Source organism: Medicago sativa, chromosome 2, assembly GCF_051527215.1.
Source record: "Medicago sativa cultivar Bolivia chromosome 2, Bolivia_mono, whole genome shotgun sequence".
Taxonomy (NCBI): domain Eukaryota; kingdom Viridiplantae; phylum Streptophyta; class Magnoliopsida; order Fabales; family Fabaceae; genus Medicago; species Medicago sativa.
The window spans coordinates 8,032,451-8,050,276 of record NC_140750.1 but is presented as its reverse complement, the minus strand read 5'-3'; the positions used below and the strand labels follow the sequence as shown (position 1 = coordinate 8,050,276).

General features: G+C 36.0%; 1 protein-coding gene across 1 annotated transcript; it reads right to left on the bottom strand.

Moving 5' to 3' along the window:
• Positions 1-5,722: 5,722 nt before the first annotated feature.
• LOC146944174 (uncharacterized) lies at positions 5,723-6,608 on the bottom strand. The gene is made up of 2 exons (XM_085747919.1): positions 6,257-6,608; positions 5,723-6,162 (listed from the first exon to the last, which is right to left on the bottom strand). Exons 1-2 carry the CDS (start codon positions 6,606-6,608, stop codon positions 5,723-5,725), a joined length of 792 nt encoding a protein of 263 aa, XP_085604045.1.
• Positions 6,609-17,826: the final 11,218 nt, after the last annotated feature.

Below are 17,826 nucleotides of genomic sequence, written 5' to 3'. Positions count from 1 at the left end.
CAGTTTCAGTAAACTCAATTGATATAAACAATATATATATATATATATATATATATATATATATATATATATATATATATATATATATATATATATATATATATGTGGGGGTGGGGTTTAAACCTTGAATTTTCCACTCATTCATTTTAAGGGGTGAAGTTCTAGCCACTAAACTGCTGGAATTTCTTCTAATATTTTGTGGGCTGTAATCAATTGTTGTTTTGATTTTAATAAAAACGGATTGATGTTGTGATCCACTTGATGATGCTTAGGTCCTAACAAAGGTGATCAATAAATAATGGGTTTTTGGGCACTTATTGTGTAGAAACATAGTGTTGGCCCAAACACTAGGCCATGATGGATGGTGCCTAGGGTTGCACGGTTATAAATAGAAAGGCTAGGTCCCCTTTGCCATTACTCTGATAATTCGCTCATTAGTGGTTTGCCCCATCGACAAACCTAAGACCCGGAGCACGTGAAAGGCAAAGGAAGATTCAGCCATGACATCGGTACCGACAAGCAAGTGTGTTCTATCTCATATAATATTGAATAATTCTTACATAAACTACTTAAAAAAATATCTTAAATACAAATTGAGTGGTAAAAATGTGGATATGTTGAAACACGGCTTCAAACTTGCGATTTTTGACTTTTTAACCATTAGTGTTGGTTAGTTTTATTGTTAGACTCTCTATGACAAAAACAAAAAACAAAAGACTAAGTAAAGATCTTCTAAAATGGTACCAAAATTGGATTATGCAACTAAAGACTAATCAAAATTGGATTAAGCAACTAAAGATTAATTAAAACTATCCACCACATATTTAACATTCAACTCAAAAATAATTTTCTTGTCATCTAGTTCTATCATCATACACAATCAAACTCGATATTAACTCCATACTTCCCGTTCATGGACAGTTAACCGAGGTGAGGATAGAGATTTTTTTTAGCAGCTATAGAAACTCCATTTTTATTTATAAACCAATACCAACAATATTTTGATTTATGGCGAAACAAACGTCAATATTGCATTTTAGGGACACAAAGGACAGTTTAGATTTTTTTTTTTTTGTTACCAGTTTAGATCATTTAGCCAAAGTATTAAAACACTTACTAGTTACTATAATTTAATGCTTATCTAGAAAAAGAAATGACACAATATTATATATAGTTAATGATAGTTTTATAGGATAAAATTTGTTAATGTTGGTAAGGTCTAAGATCAGAATGCTGGGTTGGTAGGATAAACTTTGAGCTTATTTCGTACTCTAATTCTTTACATTACATCAACCTCATAAAAGGTCTCTCCATGAAGTTCTACATTTATGTTGTTTTGATTCAAGACATAAATGAATTGATTGAGGAGAGTAATATCATAATTTGCCACACACTTCAAGAGGGAAATCAATATGCAGATTTTATAGCTGAGATTGAAACTTTATGGGACACTGATCTCCTCCACCATGCTTCTCCGCCTAAAGATCTTTTGAACCTTCTAAAGATTGATACGGCCGGTACTTTCTTTTCTAGAGAGTAATTTTGTTTTTGCTTGTTTTTTCCTTTTCGTTTTGTTGTTTTCATTAGCCATGTAACCAGAAAAAGATCAATTGTAAATGTCGTCATTGTTAGTTAACAACCTTCATTTGGATTCGAATCAAATATCTAACAATTGTGTGTGAGTTTTAAATGTTACATACCACTTAATGTACGAAAAGAGAAAAAAATTGTTAATGATATCGGTTTCAGTTGTGGAAAACTATTTTTTTTACAAAAAAAAAAAGTCTCAAAAGACTATTTTTGTAAAAAAAAATAGTTTTCCACAAAAATAGTCTTTAAGAGATGAAAGATTTTATATATATAATTTTTTCAAAAAAAGTTGAAAATGTATCTATTTCTTTTTATATGATGTTCTTACCGTCTGAATGATTTGCTAGTACAACGGATATGTCATGTTAAATTGAGCTATTTGAAAGAGAAACAAGTGGTACAAAATATTCTGAAAGTTCAACCATTGGTTTAAAACATATATTTTGAGTTTGATTTTTGGATAAAACTTTATCATGTTTTATTTACCTTTCGGTCGAAGTCCAGATTATATGGACCATTTATCCAAGATACCATTATTTTAATGAAATATTTCGATTTACATTGTCTATTTCTGACCATTTCTTCTGAGATAGTTTTTTTTTTTACTGAAATATATAGATGATTGGTTTAGTTTATGTTTAAAATGAAATGAGCATACACTTCACAAATTAATCAACATAAAGAACTGGAAATAAAATTCGGGATAGGGAAAAATCGTAGAAATAAAATGGGAGAGGTAGCAAATTTTAGTAGGGCTTGAGAGGATGGGATAAAAGAATCAAAGGGGGCCTTTCATTTCCAATCTTAATAATTAGATTCCTTCCCAACAAGGAATATTTAAATATATTTAGAGGAGAAATCGTATTCAACATGTCCACTCCTCAGCCTCAACTTGTTTAATTACTTGCATCATGAATTTTTCATACTTAATCAATTTTATTTTTGTCCTCGTACGTGCATGTGGTTTAGCAGCCTGATGACAAAGATCATTGTATTAGATATTTGAGTCTCTTTCGCCAAATCTTTGTTTGTTCTTTTGACTCCATTTGGACCAGCATAAGCTTTTTCATTTATATCATTTAAAAAAAATAAAAAAAAAATAGAAAATGAAATCAAGTCCTCCCCCACACCCATCAACACACATCAACGGCCAGGATTGCACCAATGGCACCAATGACACCCAAGCAATGTCATGGAAGTATTTTCCTGCTGTTATCAATCACAAGTGTGCCTCTTTACTCATATTATATTGAAGTTAATCAAGCTATATTGAATACTATATTCAACTTGCAATAGTTTTCTCACAAGTTGTTCAACTTTGTGAGTGAGGATCTAACTAAATTGATTATTATTTTCTTAATATTATATCCTCAAATATCAAGATGTTTAAGAATTTTTTGTATGATCCTAGTTCTTGGGGTAAGGAGATTATAGTAATATGAATTTCGAAAGGAAGATATATAGTGTCAAATTAATGATTCTTTTGGATATGCTTCTTACTCAGTTTATCTAGAATAATTTGTTTATTTTTGTCTAATAGTCTACACTAACACATCTTAAGTATAGAAATGTGGAATCTCAATTTCGAATTCAAACCCCAACATTTCAACATCATTTCAAAATCCATGCAATATCAATTGAGTTGTACTTAAAAATAAGATTGATTTGTCTTTAACCGAAAATCATGAACCTCATGAATTCAAGCACTTGGTTAAATATTAATGCTTTGTTTGAATTAGAAAATAAAGTTGTACTTGTACCTCTCATTTTTGTGTCACCTTTCATATTCATAGCTACACTATGCAAAGTGAAAAGAAAAGAAAAATACTCCAATATAAATATAAATACCTTTTTTTTTTTGTAGCATAGTATAATTAAGGTTTTTTATTTTTTTATTTTTTATGTTGATGTTTGTTCTTCTATCAAGACGGTTAGATGACACTGAGAAGCTGGGGAAGGGAATGAAAGAAATTGGATTTAGTGAGGAGCGTGTACCATGGTATTTACTATTTAGTGGAACTTTACGATCTAATAGTAAAAATTAGTCTTGCATCATACACCACTAAAATAATTTTTTTTTTACTAAACTACTTAAGGGTGTGTTTGGTTGTGAGAAGAGAATGAGAAGAGAGAAATAGGTGAGAGAGAGTATGAGAAGAGAGAAATAGATGAGAAATAGAGCAGATTTGACAGGTTGTTTGGTATAAGAGAAAGAAGAGAGAAATAGAAGAGAAAGCGATGCTACAATTTTTTGAAAAGACAAAAATATCCTTAAATAAAAACAACATATAATTTATGATTAATTTTTTTTACATATTAAATTAATTCATTAGTCAATTTAATTTAATCTATTAGCTAACTATTATTTTCGCTAAAAAAACTATTATTTTTATATTAGCTCAACGTAGATATATCTATATAAAAAAGGAGCATTTGGTTTTTCACTTTTAATTAAATATTCAATTACAATTACTATTATTTCAACACCACAACGTAATTTAAGGTAATTAATTAAATGTATCATTTTGTATACTTATTAATGGTTTTACTTATTTTATGTTTCGTTTGCGTTGAACTTGAATCCACTATTTTTCAAAAAAAATGATTTTGTATTTTTTGTACATTAATTAACTCACTATTCCAGATTAAATTAATTTATCAGCCAATTACTATTCTTTCCGCTAAAAAAAATACTATTATTTTCATTTAGCTCAACATTGATATCTTTAAAAAGTCATTTGGATTTTCTCTATTAATTAAATATTCAATAACAATTACTACTCTTATACCCATACCACAAAGCTTTCTCTAATATACATCGTCTAAGCAGTATATGGAGACAACGGAAATAGTAGTGCCCAGGAATGGAACAGCAAAATGGAACAGTAAAATTAAGAGCAAAAATGAGAATATAATATAACATTTCAATACAAGGACAAAAATGGAACAGCAAAATTAGGAGCCTTCTCTCTCCCCTTTCTTCCCTCTTGTGAGGAGAAATCAAAAAGTGGTAAGTCCCACTATTTTTTAATCTCTCTTTCATGTTTCTCTTCATTCCAAACTAGAGAAAGTTGTTCTCTCTTCTCTCTTTCTCTCTTCTCTCTTCTCTCTTTCTCTCTTCCTTATTTCTCTTCAACCAAACAGACTTTAAGTGACTTGTTGAGCAAGGGTCTTGCACTTGAGATGAGAGATACAAAAATGTAAAGTCGTTCAGAAAATAAATAGAGGTGCAAACAGCAATCTATTGATAAAATATTTATATTAACGGGAACTAACAAGGGCTACGCGAGCTAGCCCAACAATCTGTTGTAGTTGAAAAAACAGTAATTGCTCTTCTTCCATCTGTTTTCACTCATCCCTGTCAAAATAGCCGAGCGGAAGTTAACTCATGCATGTGTATTCTCAGCGTGAGTTAACTCATGTATGTGTATTTCTCAGCGTGAATTAACTCACGTAGGGCGGAAATGAGCAAAAACAGATGCAACATTCACATAAGTGAAAAAGATGAATGGAAATGAAAAATATGATACTATCCAAAATAATTAGAAAATTAAGTAGGCTTGGTAAGATTTTAACTGAAAATAGTGATAAGAATAACATAGAAAAGGAACAAAGGACAAAATTTGATAAACTTATATAGTGCATAGTGAAATTATATCATAACATGATAAAACCATTTTTTTGAAATGAAAGTTTATCAATATAAGATTGATTGTATTGTTAGGTTTCAAGGTGATTGTTTAGTCTTATATCACTTATGATCGAGCAAAATATTGAATATATAACATATGTGATGTGATTCTTACACATAATGTCTTAAGATTTTGAGTATGTGGCATCTTTTTCTTAAAATTTTGGAGCATTGATATTTTATTGCTCCATATGCTCCCATGAACTTGTGAAGTTAGATAAGTGGTATTGGACTTATTATAACTAGGTCATGTTATTGGAATTAACTAAGTTAAGGGTAATCTATACTTTCATATGTTTTATTAGAGTTTAGAACTACAAACTAATAAAGAAAAAAGATAAAGTATGATGTGTTATGTATCACAATTTTCAGGGTTATACCATGAAGAAGGGAAAAAAATTAGTTACGTGACATCCATTTTTTTTTTTGACAGGAACCAAATTAACTCATTTCATTCATAATATCAAATTCGATACAAGATGACATATGATCATGACATTGAGACCTAGCATATGACAATGAAGCCCGTGCTAACAAATGAGCCACATTGTTTGCTTGTCGTCTGATAAAACTTATCTTAAAGTTTGGTAATCTAGAAAGCGAAGCTTTACAATAATGTAGAATAGCTCCTAATTCAGAATTGGTACCGATTTTGTTGGAGATGTTGTCTATCACTTGCTTACAGTCAAGTTCTATGGACACCGCTGTCAAACCTCGATTTCCAAGCCAAATTATCGCCTCTTTTAGACCGCATGCTTCTGCTTCCTGTGGTTGTGGAATCCCTTGAAAGCAAGCTGTTTTAGCTGCTATGAACTCACCTTTTTCTCCCCTCAAACACATTCCAACGCCGTAGCACCTTTGATCCTTGAAGATTGCGGCATCTACATTACATTTAACCTCCCCCAAAGGCTGGTTTTCTCCATCGAATGGCGTTGTTCCTGCGGTGTCTTTCTATTCTTGTGTCGTAGATCGAACCTGAGACATTATCCATTCGTTGTTGCTTTGCGCTTACCTGTTGCCATTGGTATAAAGATTCACGCGCCAATCCAATTGATATTGCAGGTCGTGTTTCCACATCATCCCATAATTTCTCATTTCTGCGCTTCCAAATGCACCACATGGTCATAGCAAACATATGTAAGCTATCATGAGATAGCAATTCGAGCAGTTGAAAGAAGAGATCAACAAAACCATCAACTATTTCCAGTTTATCCTGAATAAAATTCCACAACCCCGCTTCAACCCATACCTCTTCCACTTTGTTGCAATCGAAGAAAACATGCCAGTCATTTTCATAAGATCCCTCACAATGAACACATCTATCCATAAGAAAACTTTTATTTTTTGAGGGATTTTCATGTTCCATAATTTCATCCAGTTACCGGGAACTCGTAGATCACTATTATCCATTAAACTTTCCATGATGTAGTGTATGCTGTCTTTACGCTGTACTCCCTGTGTGATGTAAATTTCCAGGAACACTTATCTTCACCCATATCCTTGAATATTGGCATAGACAATATTTGGTTTGCCGCATGTTGATTAAAATAAAACTTAACCAAATTTTCCTTCCAATTTCCGGTATCATTATCTATCAATTCCCTAACTTTCATGATGTTTGCATTTAGTTGCGAGGTTGCACTGATATAATCCCCATCTTGGTCCTTAATCCACGGATCATTCCACATTCTAATGCTTTGACCATCACCTAATCTCCATCTAAGGCCTCCCTTGACAACCACCTGTGAAGCATGGATACTACACCATATAAAACTTGGGTTATGCCCCAGTTTTGCATCAATGAAATTCCCCCTTGGATAATATCTGGCTTTGAAGACTCTTGAAACTATAGTATCATGGTCAGTTGCTAATTTCCAACCTTGCTTCCCTAGCATAGCCAAGTTAAAACCATATAGATGACGAAAACCCATTCCTCTGTGCTCTTTCCTCATAGCCACACGATCCCATCTCATCCAATTTATTCCTTTACCACTTTGTCTATTCGATCCCCACCAAAAAGAATTTAGCATTTTCTAAATTTCATCGCCCAAAGATGTAGGAGTAGAAAAGAACTCATACAATACGTAGGGATAGATCGAGCAATAGATTTAATGAGTACCTCTCTACTTGCTTTTGATAGATGTTTCCCCGTCCAACTCTGAATTCTATTCCATATGTGATCTCTGATGTAGCTTGTTTTATCTTGGTTTTCGGGTGTCAAACATTGATTACGTTTGAACCTTTTAAACCGGTGATATCTTATTTTTTCTTGGGAAGGGAAAAAGTAAGCAAAACCCTTGAGAATCGAGGTCCGGGAGTTGTTTCCGCTACGGGAAGGTGTTAGGCACCCATAACGACTATAGTAACCTATAGGAACCGTCTTTAATTTCTACGCGCGCGCTTTATTTTTAAATGCTATTTGAAAATGTTATTTACACCTAAAAGTTACTAAATGAAGAATTGGAGGGAGAAGAATGTTTTTGGATTTTTATTTTGGTTGAATTGAAGGAATTTTGTTCCTTGCCTACGTACCCGTTTAAGGGATCAAATCCACCGTAGTTCTCTCTCAAAAATGTTTTTGTTTTTGTTGGTTGATTTTAAGTTCGAAAATGGAGTTTGAAGAATAGAAAGAGGCCTCAAGGGCATGAGATTAGGAAATAGTGAGGTTGGATTAGTGAATTGCAAAAGAAGTCAAAGTTTGATTATTTTCATTGAAATTTGATTAAGAAAATGGAAAAGAAAATACAATGGGATATTGGATCCCAAGGTTTATTTGGAAAAGGTTTGAGTGAAGTTGTTCACATTTGTTTGGAAAATTGGGTTTTTTCTAAGTATAAGTCCTAGGCATTCATCTAAACATACAATCCTAAACATACATCTAAACATGCATATTCTAGCTATATAGTGATGTGTGTGTGTGTGTCGGTGCTTGTGTCGGTGTACATTATTAGAGTCCATTGTCCTTTACATCATTGGCCTAGATACATTCTATGGCCTCTTTGCCAAGAAAATTAAAAGTGCATAAAGGAAAAATATTACAAGGATTCCTAGATTTTTACATTCTAAGTCTTTGTACAAATTAAATTGCAAGAGATAAAAGTGCAAGAAATAAAAGATGAAAATATGATATGGAATGCTATGGAAATGAGACATGAAACAAGAAAAGGTTAGTAGCATGAGAGAAATAGAACCAATATACCAAAAGCATGGTAAAGTAAATGTAACTTGAAAATGAAGTAACAAGCAACATTAACTAAAAGTGGTAAAAGAAACTTGGCATTTTAAAACAAATTTTAAGCATATTTGTATTATTTAACTATTTAATGACTTGTAAGCTAAGTAACCTACCAAAATTCACAATTATGCAACAAAATTAAGCACAAACAGTGGCTAAACTTCTATGAGATCAAGTGGTATAGGTCACTAAAATTCACCAAGCAATTTGGATTGAAATCAATCAAAGTTCCACTTATTTTTAGCACAAAACATGTCAAAACTAGCAAGAAAATTAACACCTCATTCTTAACCAATTTTTTTTAGTACAAAAAACCATCACAAAACATCACAAAACTAATAAGAAGCCTATATGAAATTTTTAGAACCTCTTGAAGGATTTTTGGGCTTAAAGATACACAAGAACATCACAAATTTTATCAAGAATAGTAAACAAACTAACAAAGGCTACACATATTTTTAAACAAGATTTAACACAAAATGACATCATAAAATATCAGGAAAATGATCAAAAAATACGTAGGAGATTTTTAGGAATTTTATAAGAGATTTTTGGTAACATAGTGGTGTATCTATCAAAAAAACAGTGTTAAGATAGCAAAAATAGCACAAAATGGCGAAAACCAGCGCAAAAAGGCCCAAGCCCAGAGTCAAATGATGGATCTGGATCATCCAAACGCCTCAGAGGCGTTGGATTGATCCACTCCTTCAGAAACCCTAGATCCAGCGGTTGAAAACGTAGGGCGCATGACAAGACACATCAGGTACATGGCAACAACAAATCTCAAGCGTACACGTCACTAACAAGCAAAACGAACGGTCAAGATTGAGAGGAAAGAGATGAACCAAGTGAACCGGTCTGGTTTGGGCGAACCGAACGGTTCAAGATGCTTATAAAAGAGGAGTGACACCGGTTCACTTCATTTCTCTCTTTCAATTCTCTCTCTAACTCACTCCTTCTCTCTCTAGATCCTCTCCTCTTCTCGCCGGTTTCTGAAAGAAACTGGCCGGAGAAGATGAAGATTGGCCGGAATCTTCATGATTCCGCCGGAATCTTCATCCCAACCACCGTCACTTCCAGGTTCCGACGAGATTAAAACTTCCGCCGATTCAGATGCAACAAACCCTAATTCGTTCTATTTTTTATGCTGATTACGAATCTGTGCTTAGTTTTGAGAAATAAACGGTGAAATCTTGTAGATCTACATTTTTATGTTTCGATTTCGAATCTTCTTACTCTTTTTCAAAACTTTTTCGGAAGAGAAGGTTCTAGAGTTAGTTAACCTACTTAGTTTCACCGTTTATTTCCATTCGAGAACCTTCGATGATGATTTGCAATGAAAACGAGGAGGTTTCTGTGTATGTAACTGGATTCGAACGGAAACTTTGTGTGAGAAGACGATGAAGATCTTCTCGAGTCTTTTCTAGGTCTCTGGTGAGTATCTCGTTGCAGTTCGTCTTCTTCTTCTCTGGTTCTCTTCGAACTCGATCTCTCTTCTTCTCTCTTTCACCAAAACCCTTCGTGATCGCAAGAAATTTGTCTTCGTACGAATTCTTGCTTGAATTATGAAAGTGAGGGTTCAGTGATGATGATTTTCAAGGAAAATCACTGAGGACCTTCTGCAAATTCGAACCACTTTTGCTGAATTGAACACATTTTGCTTCTTTGATATTCTGGAACTCTTTTTTGTGTTGATTTTGTGTTTCTGATGGTGAATTTGGAACGAAATTGGTGTTGAATTGTGTTTGTTACGGTGGTTGTAAGGGCTGAAAGAGTTTGTTAGGGTTTGTTATGGTGGCGCGTTGCGCGCGTGAGAATGAATTGATGATTGATGAATTGGTGAGTTGGCCGTGATTGTGTGGGTAAATCTGACACATTGCAGTGAATGCTCCTTTTATAGGGAGCCATGTGGCCTTGGTGGCCAATGAGAGCTTGCCACCTGTTCTGGACTTGTAACTGATTCGAACTGGACTGAAAATTTGCTTGGGGACCTTTGTGCAATTTCTGGACTTTGAGGGACCAACCTGCAAAATTGTTAAAAATTGGACTAAAGTGTAATTGACCAAAAGATTAAAAAAAGTTTGACTTAAAAAGAAACGAATAAAGAAGAGGACCTAAAAGAAAATAAAGTGACTTAAGGGATTGAAATGCAATTTTGGAATTTTGGGGACTTAAAAGAAAATAAAAATAAATTTGAATTAAAAAATGATAAATTTGACCAAACGTAAAGTGAAACGATTAAAACTGACAAAACGGACTAAAACGAACCAATGGCCTAAATGAGGTACTTTAAAGTAACCTCTCTGCCGAAATTTCGTGTGAAATGACCAAAATGCCCCTAGGGCTAAAACGACTGAAAATGACCCAGATGCGAATTTTAAAATGGATTTTTAACAAGGAATTGAATCAAAGACTCATACAAGTAAAATTAAAAGACTCAGAGACAATTTTTATGATTTAAACAGTGACTTGACACTTGAAAAGACTAAAATGCCCCTAGGGGCAAAATTGACTCAAAATGACTTCAAATGCAATTTTTGAAATGGATTTTGACATAGAATTGAAGTGAAGACTTATTCTAACCAAATGGAAAGACTCAAACAAATTTTTACAAGACTGAAAGAAATTTGACACAGGAAATGACTAAAATACCCTTGCATGTGAATTTTGCAAATAACATTGAAATAAAATGCAGAGAAAGATGCAATTGATCAGAGACAGTTCAAATGACTTATGATGCAAGAAAAGGGGAATTGATTAGTATTTTTAGGTCCAAAATTAGGGTATAACAGCTGCCGCTATTTAAGTTTCTTTGTCCGGAGAGTCAAGAGACGAAGTCTTAGAATTGACGGGACGAAGATACTTAAATATTAACATTTGCACTGTTTTTGGACATAAAAATACGTTTTCAGATTTTCAAAGACATGAATGTTATGCAATACTTTGATTATGAATGCAAGACAAACAACTGGAGTCTATGGAACTTGTCATGTCACTGGGGATTCAGGTGGACATTGACAGGGTAGACAAACCAGGGAGTAGAAAATAGGGTACAAGTTGTTCTTTGGGTCGAACTAGCCACTTGACCAAGGAATACAAAACAAGAGATAGGTGCAAGCTGTTCTTGGAATTGAACTTGGCACTTGACCGGAAGATATAGACACATAGGCTGATACAAGCGGTTCTTTGGATCGAACTTGACACTTGGTTGAAGATACAAACAGATAGGCAGACACAAACTGTTCTTTTGGATTGAACTGGCTGTTTGGCTGGGGATATAGACAAAAGGGTTGATACAAGCTGTTTCTTTGGATCGAACTTGCTTGTTGGATTATCACCACATCATGTGGGAATGTGCAGACTGTTCTCTTAGATCGAACTCGTCGTTTGACCGATAACAAAGCATAAGCTGGGTACAAACTGTTCTTCAGATTGAACTTGCCGTCTGACTGGTAACAAAGCATAAGCTGGGTACAAACTGTTCTATCGAACTTGCCGTTTGACCAATAACAAAGCATAAGCTGGGTACAAACTGTTCTACAAATCGAACTTGCCGTTTGACCGGAAGCATAGGTATATAAGCAGGTACAAGTGGTTCTTTTTTGGATCGAACCTGGCACTTGACCCGTAACAAGATACAAATTGAAAGTCTGGTTTAACAAGATACCAATTGAGGGTAAATTGTCATTGACTTGATTTGAAAGTAGACATGACCATTTTTGTTGGCCCAAGAGTAAATTGACATTGGTTTGGATTGAATTGAAAGTTGACATTGGCAGAGACATAGACATAGACATTGGATTGAGAGTTGAAATTGAAAGAGACATTGGGAATTGGAATTGGATTGAGACATAGACATTGACATTGGATTGGAGAGTTGCAATTGACATTGAAATTGGATTGGAATTGGATTGGAAATTGACATTGACATTGGATATTGACATTGACATTGAAATTGGAATTGAAATTGGAAATTGACATCGGAATTGAATTGAAATTGGAATTTTGACATTGGAATTGGATTGAAATTGGAATTTGACATTGAGATTGGATTTGAAATTGGAAATTGACATTGAAATTGACATTGGAATTGGAAATTGGTATTGGAATTGGAATCGGAGATTGGCATTGGAATTGGAATTGGAGATTGGCATTGGAATTGGAATTGGAGATTGACATTGACATTGTCATTGGATGTCAACACTGGGATTGGAGATTGACATTGACATTGTCATTGTTATTGAAGTTGAGATTGCTTCGAATTTGACAATTGAAATTGAGTTGAATTTGACAGTTTGACATTGAAATTGAGATTGGAATTGACATTGGAGATTGGAAATTGCTTCGAATTTGACAGTTGACATGATTGGAATTGAAGTTGGAGAGTTGAAACTTGCATTGAATTTGGCAGTTGAAAGTTGGGTATGCAACATGTATGTATGGTATAGCAAGATTATTGGATGTATGAGCACATAAAATGCATGATTATGCATGTATGAATGCTTTGAAATGCATGATTGATTGGCAGTTTGACAGAGAAGTTTCACAAAGGCAGACGAAACATTGGAAGATTGGGCACGTAGTGGCTCGTGCTGCAACATATTCACAGGGGAAAACCTCTTTGGAGAGACCGTCGTTGAGAGACGTATCGAAACCATGGCTGAGGGCAATAAAACTTGTAAAGGAGGGACCCTTGGAAAATCCTTGGATACAGGTCGCCGTTGCTAGGCGTGTCAGTGCTGGGTAAACATTGGATGTTCGCATCTGTGGTCAATGCTTTTTCAATATTTCATTCTTTCATTTTTTATTTTCAAATCCCACTTTTGCCTGAACCGCCCTTTCGGGTTTTCGATTCACCGGGGAGTAAATTCTTTTCATTGCCCCATTTTTGCCTGAATTGCCTTCATAGGTTGTCAATCAGCGGGGTGCTCATTTTTGCCTAAGCCGCCCTTTCGGGTTTTCAACTTAGCGAGCTTTTCATTTTCCCATTTTTGTTTTTTCATTCTTGCCATTGACCACAGATCATCCTGGGGAGTAACCTGCTTGTAACATGTATTGAAATAGACATTGACATTCATTTATTCATGCATGTTTCATTGAAATGTACCCTATTGCTCAGGTTTGCTTTCAGAATAGACAGAAAAAATGTTTTAATTTTCAAAAATGTTTGTTTCAGACATTGACATTATCAAATAGAAAGAAAATATTTTGTATAAAGCATTGAAAGTAGAAAGAAAAATAGAGTTTCAAGCAAAAGCACAGGCTCAAATTGATGTAGAAGAGTGAGAGTCAGCCAAAGGCATGACTTCACGGATTTACAAAGCTTGGAAAATGGTAATTTTATTGGTTGGTGACACATTGAACACGATGACCGCTACATTTCATAGAAATTTTGAATTCACAAGTACAGAAGCCTCTGATGAAGACGATCATTGACAGTTGCAGATGCCCCAAGGGGTGATGGTGATTTGCCAGATATAGTTACTTGTCTTTTATCAACCTCATTTTTGCATGAACCGCCCTTTCGGGTTTTCGGCTCATCGAGGCGCTCATTCTTGCCTGAGTTGCGTACAATCTCAGCGAGCTCTTTCATATTCATTTTTTTTGTCCCTAACTTTTGCCTGGATCGCCCTTTCGGGTTTTCGATCCACCGGGAAGCGCATTTTTGCCTAGGCCGCCCTTTCGGGTTTTCGACCTACCACGCTGTTCTTTTCTTTTTAGACAAAGTATTTCTTGACTATATCGGCATTAACAGGATTTGGAAGCTCAACACCATCCATGTGTGTAAGAATCAAAGCACCACCAGAGAAAGCCTTCTTGACAACATAAGGACCTTCGTAATTAGGTGTCCACTTGCCCCTTGGGTCGGGTTGCTGACTTATTCTTCTTTTCAATACAAGTTCGCCTTCCTTGAATTCTCGCGGTCGGACTTTCTTGTCAAAGGCATTCTTCATTCGCACTTGATACAACTGTCCATGAGTCATAGCATTCATACGTTTCTCTTCAATTAGATTCAATTGATCATACCGACTTTGACACCATTCAGCCTCAGTTAATTTTGCTTCCATGATCACTCGAAGAGATGGAATCTCCACTTCCAGAGGGAGAACTGCTTCCATTCCATATACAAGAGAGAAAGGAGTTGCCCCGGTTGAACTGCGCACTGTGGTACGGTAACCATGCAAGGCAAAAGGTAGCATTTCATACCAGTCTTTGTAAGTAGTGACCATCTTCTGAACAATCTTCTTGATGTTCTTGTTAGCGGCCTCAACTGCACCATTCATCTGAGGTCTATAAGGAGAAGAGTTGTGATGTTCGATCTTGAATTCTTCACATAAAGCTTGCATCATACTATTGTTCAGGTTGGAACCATTGTCAGTGATGATTTTGTTGGGAACACCATATCAACAGATGATGTTACTCTTGATAAACTTGACAACCACTTGCTTGGTCACATTTGCATAGGAAGCAGCTTCAACCCACTTGGTGAAATAGTCAATTGCCACTAGGATGAAACGGTGTCCATTGGAAGCCTTTGGTTCAATTCTTCCGATCATATCAATGCCCCACATAGAGAAAGGCCATGGGGAAGACATAACATTGAGAGCATGTGGAGGCACATGAATCTTGTCAGCATAAATTTGACACTTGTGGCATCTCTTAGCATGTTTGTGGCAGTCACGCTCCATAGTCATCCAGTAATAGCCGGCTCTTAGCAGTTTCCTTGACATGGTGTGACCCGAAGCATGGGTCCCAAAGGTACCGTCATGTACGTCATGCATCAATTTCTCAGCTTCTTGTTTATCAACACATCTCAGCAAGACCATGTCATAGTTCCTCTTGTATAGGATTTCTCCGTCCAGAAGGAACTTGCTAGCCCATCGTCTCAGGGTCTTTTTATCCCTGTTGGAAGCACCAGGTGGATATTCACGATTCTGCAAGAATTGCTTGATGTTGTAATACCAAGGCTTTTTATTATTCACATCTTCATCAGTTTGATCTGGCATATTTTCAATAGTAAACACATGAGCGGGTCTATCAAGACGTTGTACTTTGATTACAGGCACATCATTCCAGTGATTGACACGAAACATGGAAGACAAAGTAGCAAGAGCGTCAGCCATTTGATTTTCATCCCGAGGGATGTGGTGCAGCTCAACCTTGGTAAAGTATGTCAATAGACGTCTTGCATAGTCACGGTATGGGATCAGCTTCTCATGATGAGTCTCTCATTCACCCCTTATTTGATTGATGACAAGTGCAGAATCTCCATAGATGTCAAGGTGTTTGATTCTCAGGTCAAGGGCTTCTTCAATGCCCAAGATGCATGCTTCATACTCAGCTATATTGTTTGTGCATTCAAAAGTTATTCGAGCGGTGAAAGGAATGTGGTGCCCCTGCGGAGTTACAATGATGGCTCCAATTCCTTTACCATAAGCATTAACAGCACCATCAAACACCAAGCCCCACTTGCTATTGGGATCCGGCCCTTCATTGATCAGTGGCTCTTCACAGTCTTTTGCTTTCAGATACATAATCTCTTCATCAGGGAAATCAAACTTAATTGGCTGGTAATCATCAAGAGGTTGACAAGCAAGATGCTCAGCAAGGACACTTCCTTTGATTGCCTTCTGAGCTTTGTACACAATATCATATTCAGACAACAACATTTGCCAACGTGCAATCTTTCCAGTAACAGCAGGTTTTTCGAAGATGTACTTGATTGGATCCATTCGGGATATCAACCAAGTTGTATGATTCACCATATAATGACGCAGGCGTTTGGCAGCCCAAGCTAAAGCACAGCAAGTCTTTTCAAGCATCGTATACCGAGTCTCGCAGTCGGTGAACTTCTTGCTCAGATAGTAGATGGCATGCTCTTTCTTACCAGTCTCATCTTGTTGACCGAGAACACAGCCCACTGAATCATCTAACACTGATAGATACATAATCAAAGGCCTTCCTTCCACTGGCGGGACAAGGATAGGTGGTTCCAACAGGTACTCTTTGATGCTATCAAAAGCTTCCTGACATTCATCATTCCATACAACAGGCTGATTCTTCCTGAGCAATTTGAAAATTGGTCCACAGGTAGTAGTCATGTGAGATATGAATCTTGAAATATAGTTTAGACGTCCGAGGAAACCTCTGACCTGCTTCTCAGTTTGAGGGGCCGGCATCTCTCTGATGGCTCGGACTTTGTCAGGATCAACTTCAATGCCTCTCTGACTGACAATGAAACCTAGCAACTTTCCAGATCGTACACCGAATGTGCACTTGTTAGGATTCAACCGCAGCTTGTACTTTCTCAATCTTTCAAACATCTTTTTCAAATACACCACATGCTGCTCTTCATCACTTGACTTCACAATCATATCATCAACATATACTTCAATCTCTTTGTGAATCATATCATGAAACAGAGTGGTCATACCCCTTTGATAGGTAGCACCAGCATTTATCAAGCCAAACGGCATCACTTTATAACAGAATGTTCCCCATGGAGTGATGAAGGACGTCTTTTCTCTATCTTCAGGTGACATCCGTATCTGGTTATAACCAGAGAAACCATCCATAAAGGAGAACACTTTGGATTGAGCAGTACTGTCAACAAGAACATCAATATGAGGCAATGGAAAGTTATCCTTTGGACTGGCTTTATTCAAATCTCTGTAATCAACACACATTCGAACTTTCCCATCTTTCTTTGGTACTGGTACGATGTTGGCAATCCACTCAGGATATTCAGCTGTCATGAGGAAGCCCGCATCAATTTGCTTTTGTACCTCAGCCTTGATCTTAAGAGCCATGTCTGGACGAGACCTTCTCAATTTCTGTTTGACAGGAGGACATTCAGGTCTTGTCGGTATCCGATGCTCCACAATCTTGGGATCTAGACCCGGCATATCTTCATAGGACCATGCAAAGACATCTGGATAATCATGGAGGAGCTGAATGATCTTCTTTTTCACTTCTGGCTCAAGTGCAGCACCGATCTTGATCTCTCGCTTGTTTTCTTCAGTACCCAGGTTGATAAGCTCAATCTCTTCCTGGTGAGGCTGAATGGCTCTTCTTTCTTGCTCAAGCAGTCGAGTGACCTCATACGGTATCTCTTCATAATCATCATCCTCATCTTCAGCTTCATATACAGGGAATTCAAAATTTGGAGGAACCATAGGGTCACTGTGTTCAACGGGTTTATTGTGGTTCAATCTGCATAATATGATTGGGATGATTTTTTAGAAAAATGTTTTCTATGCAGATTTTTGAAATTAATAAGAAAATAACAAATGTTTTGGTTTTTTCTGGC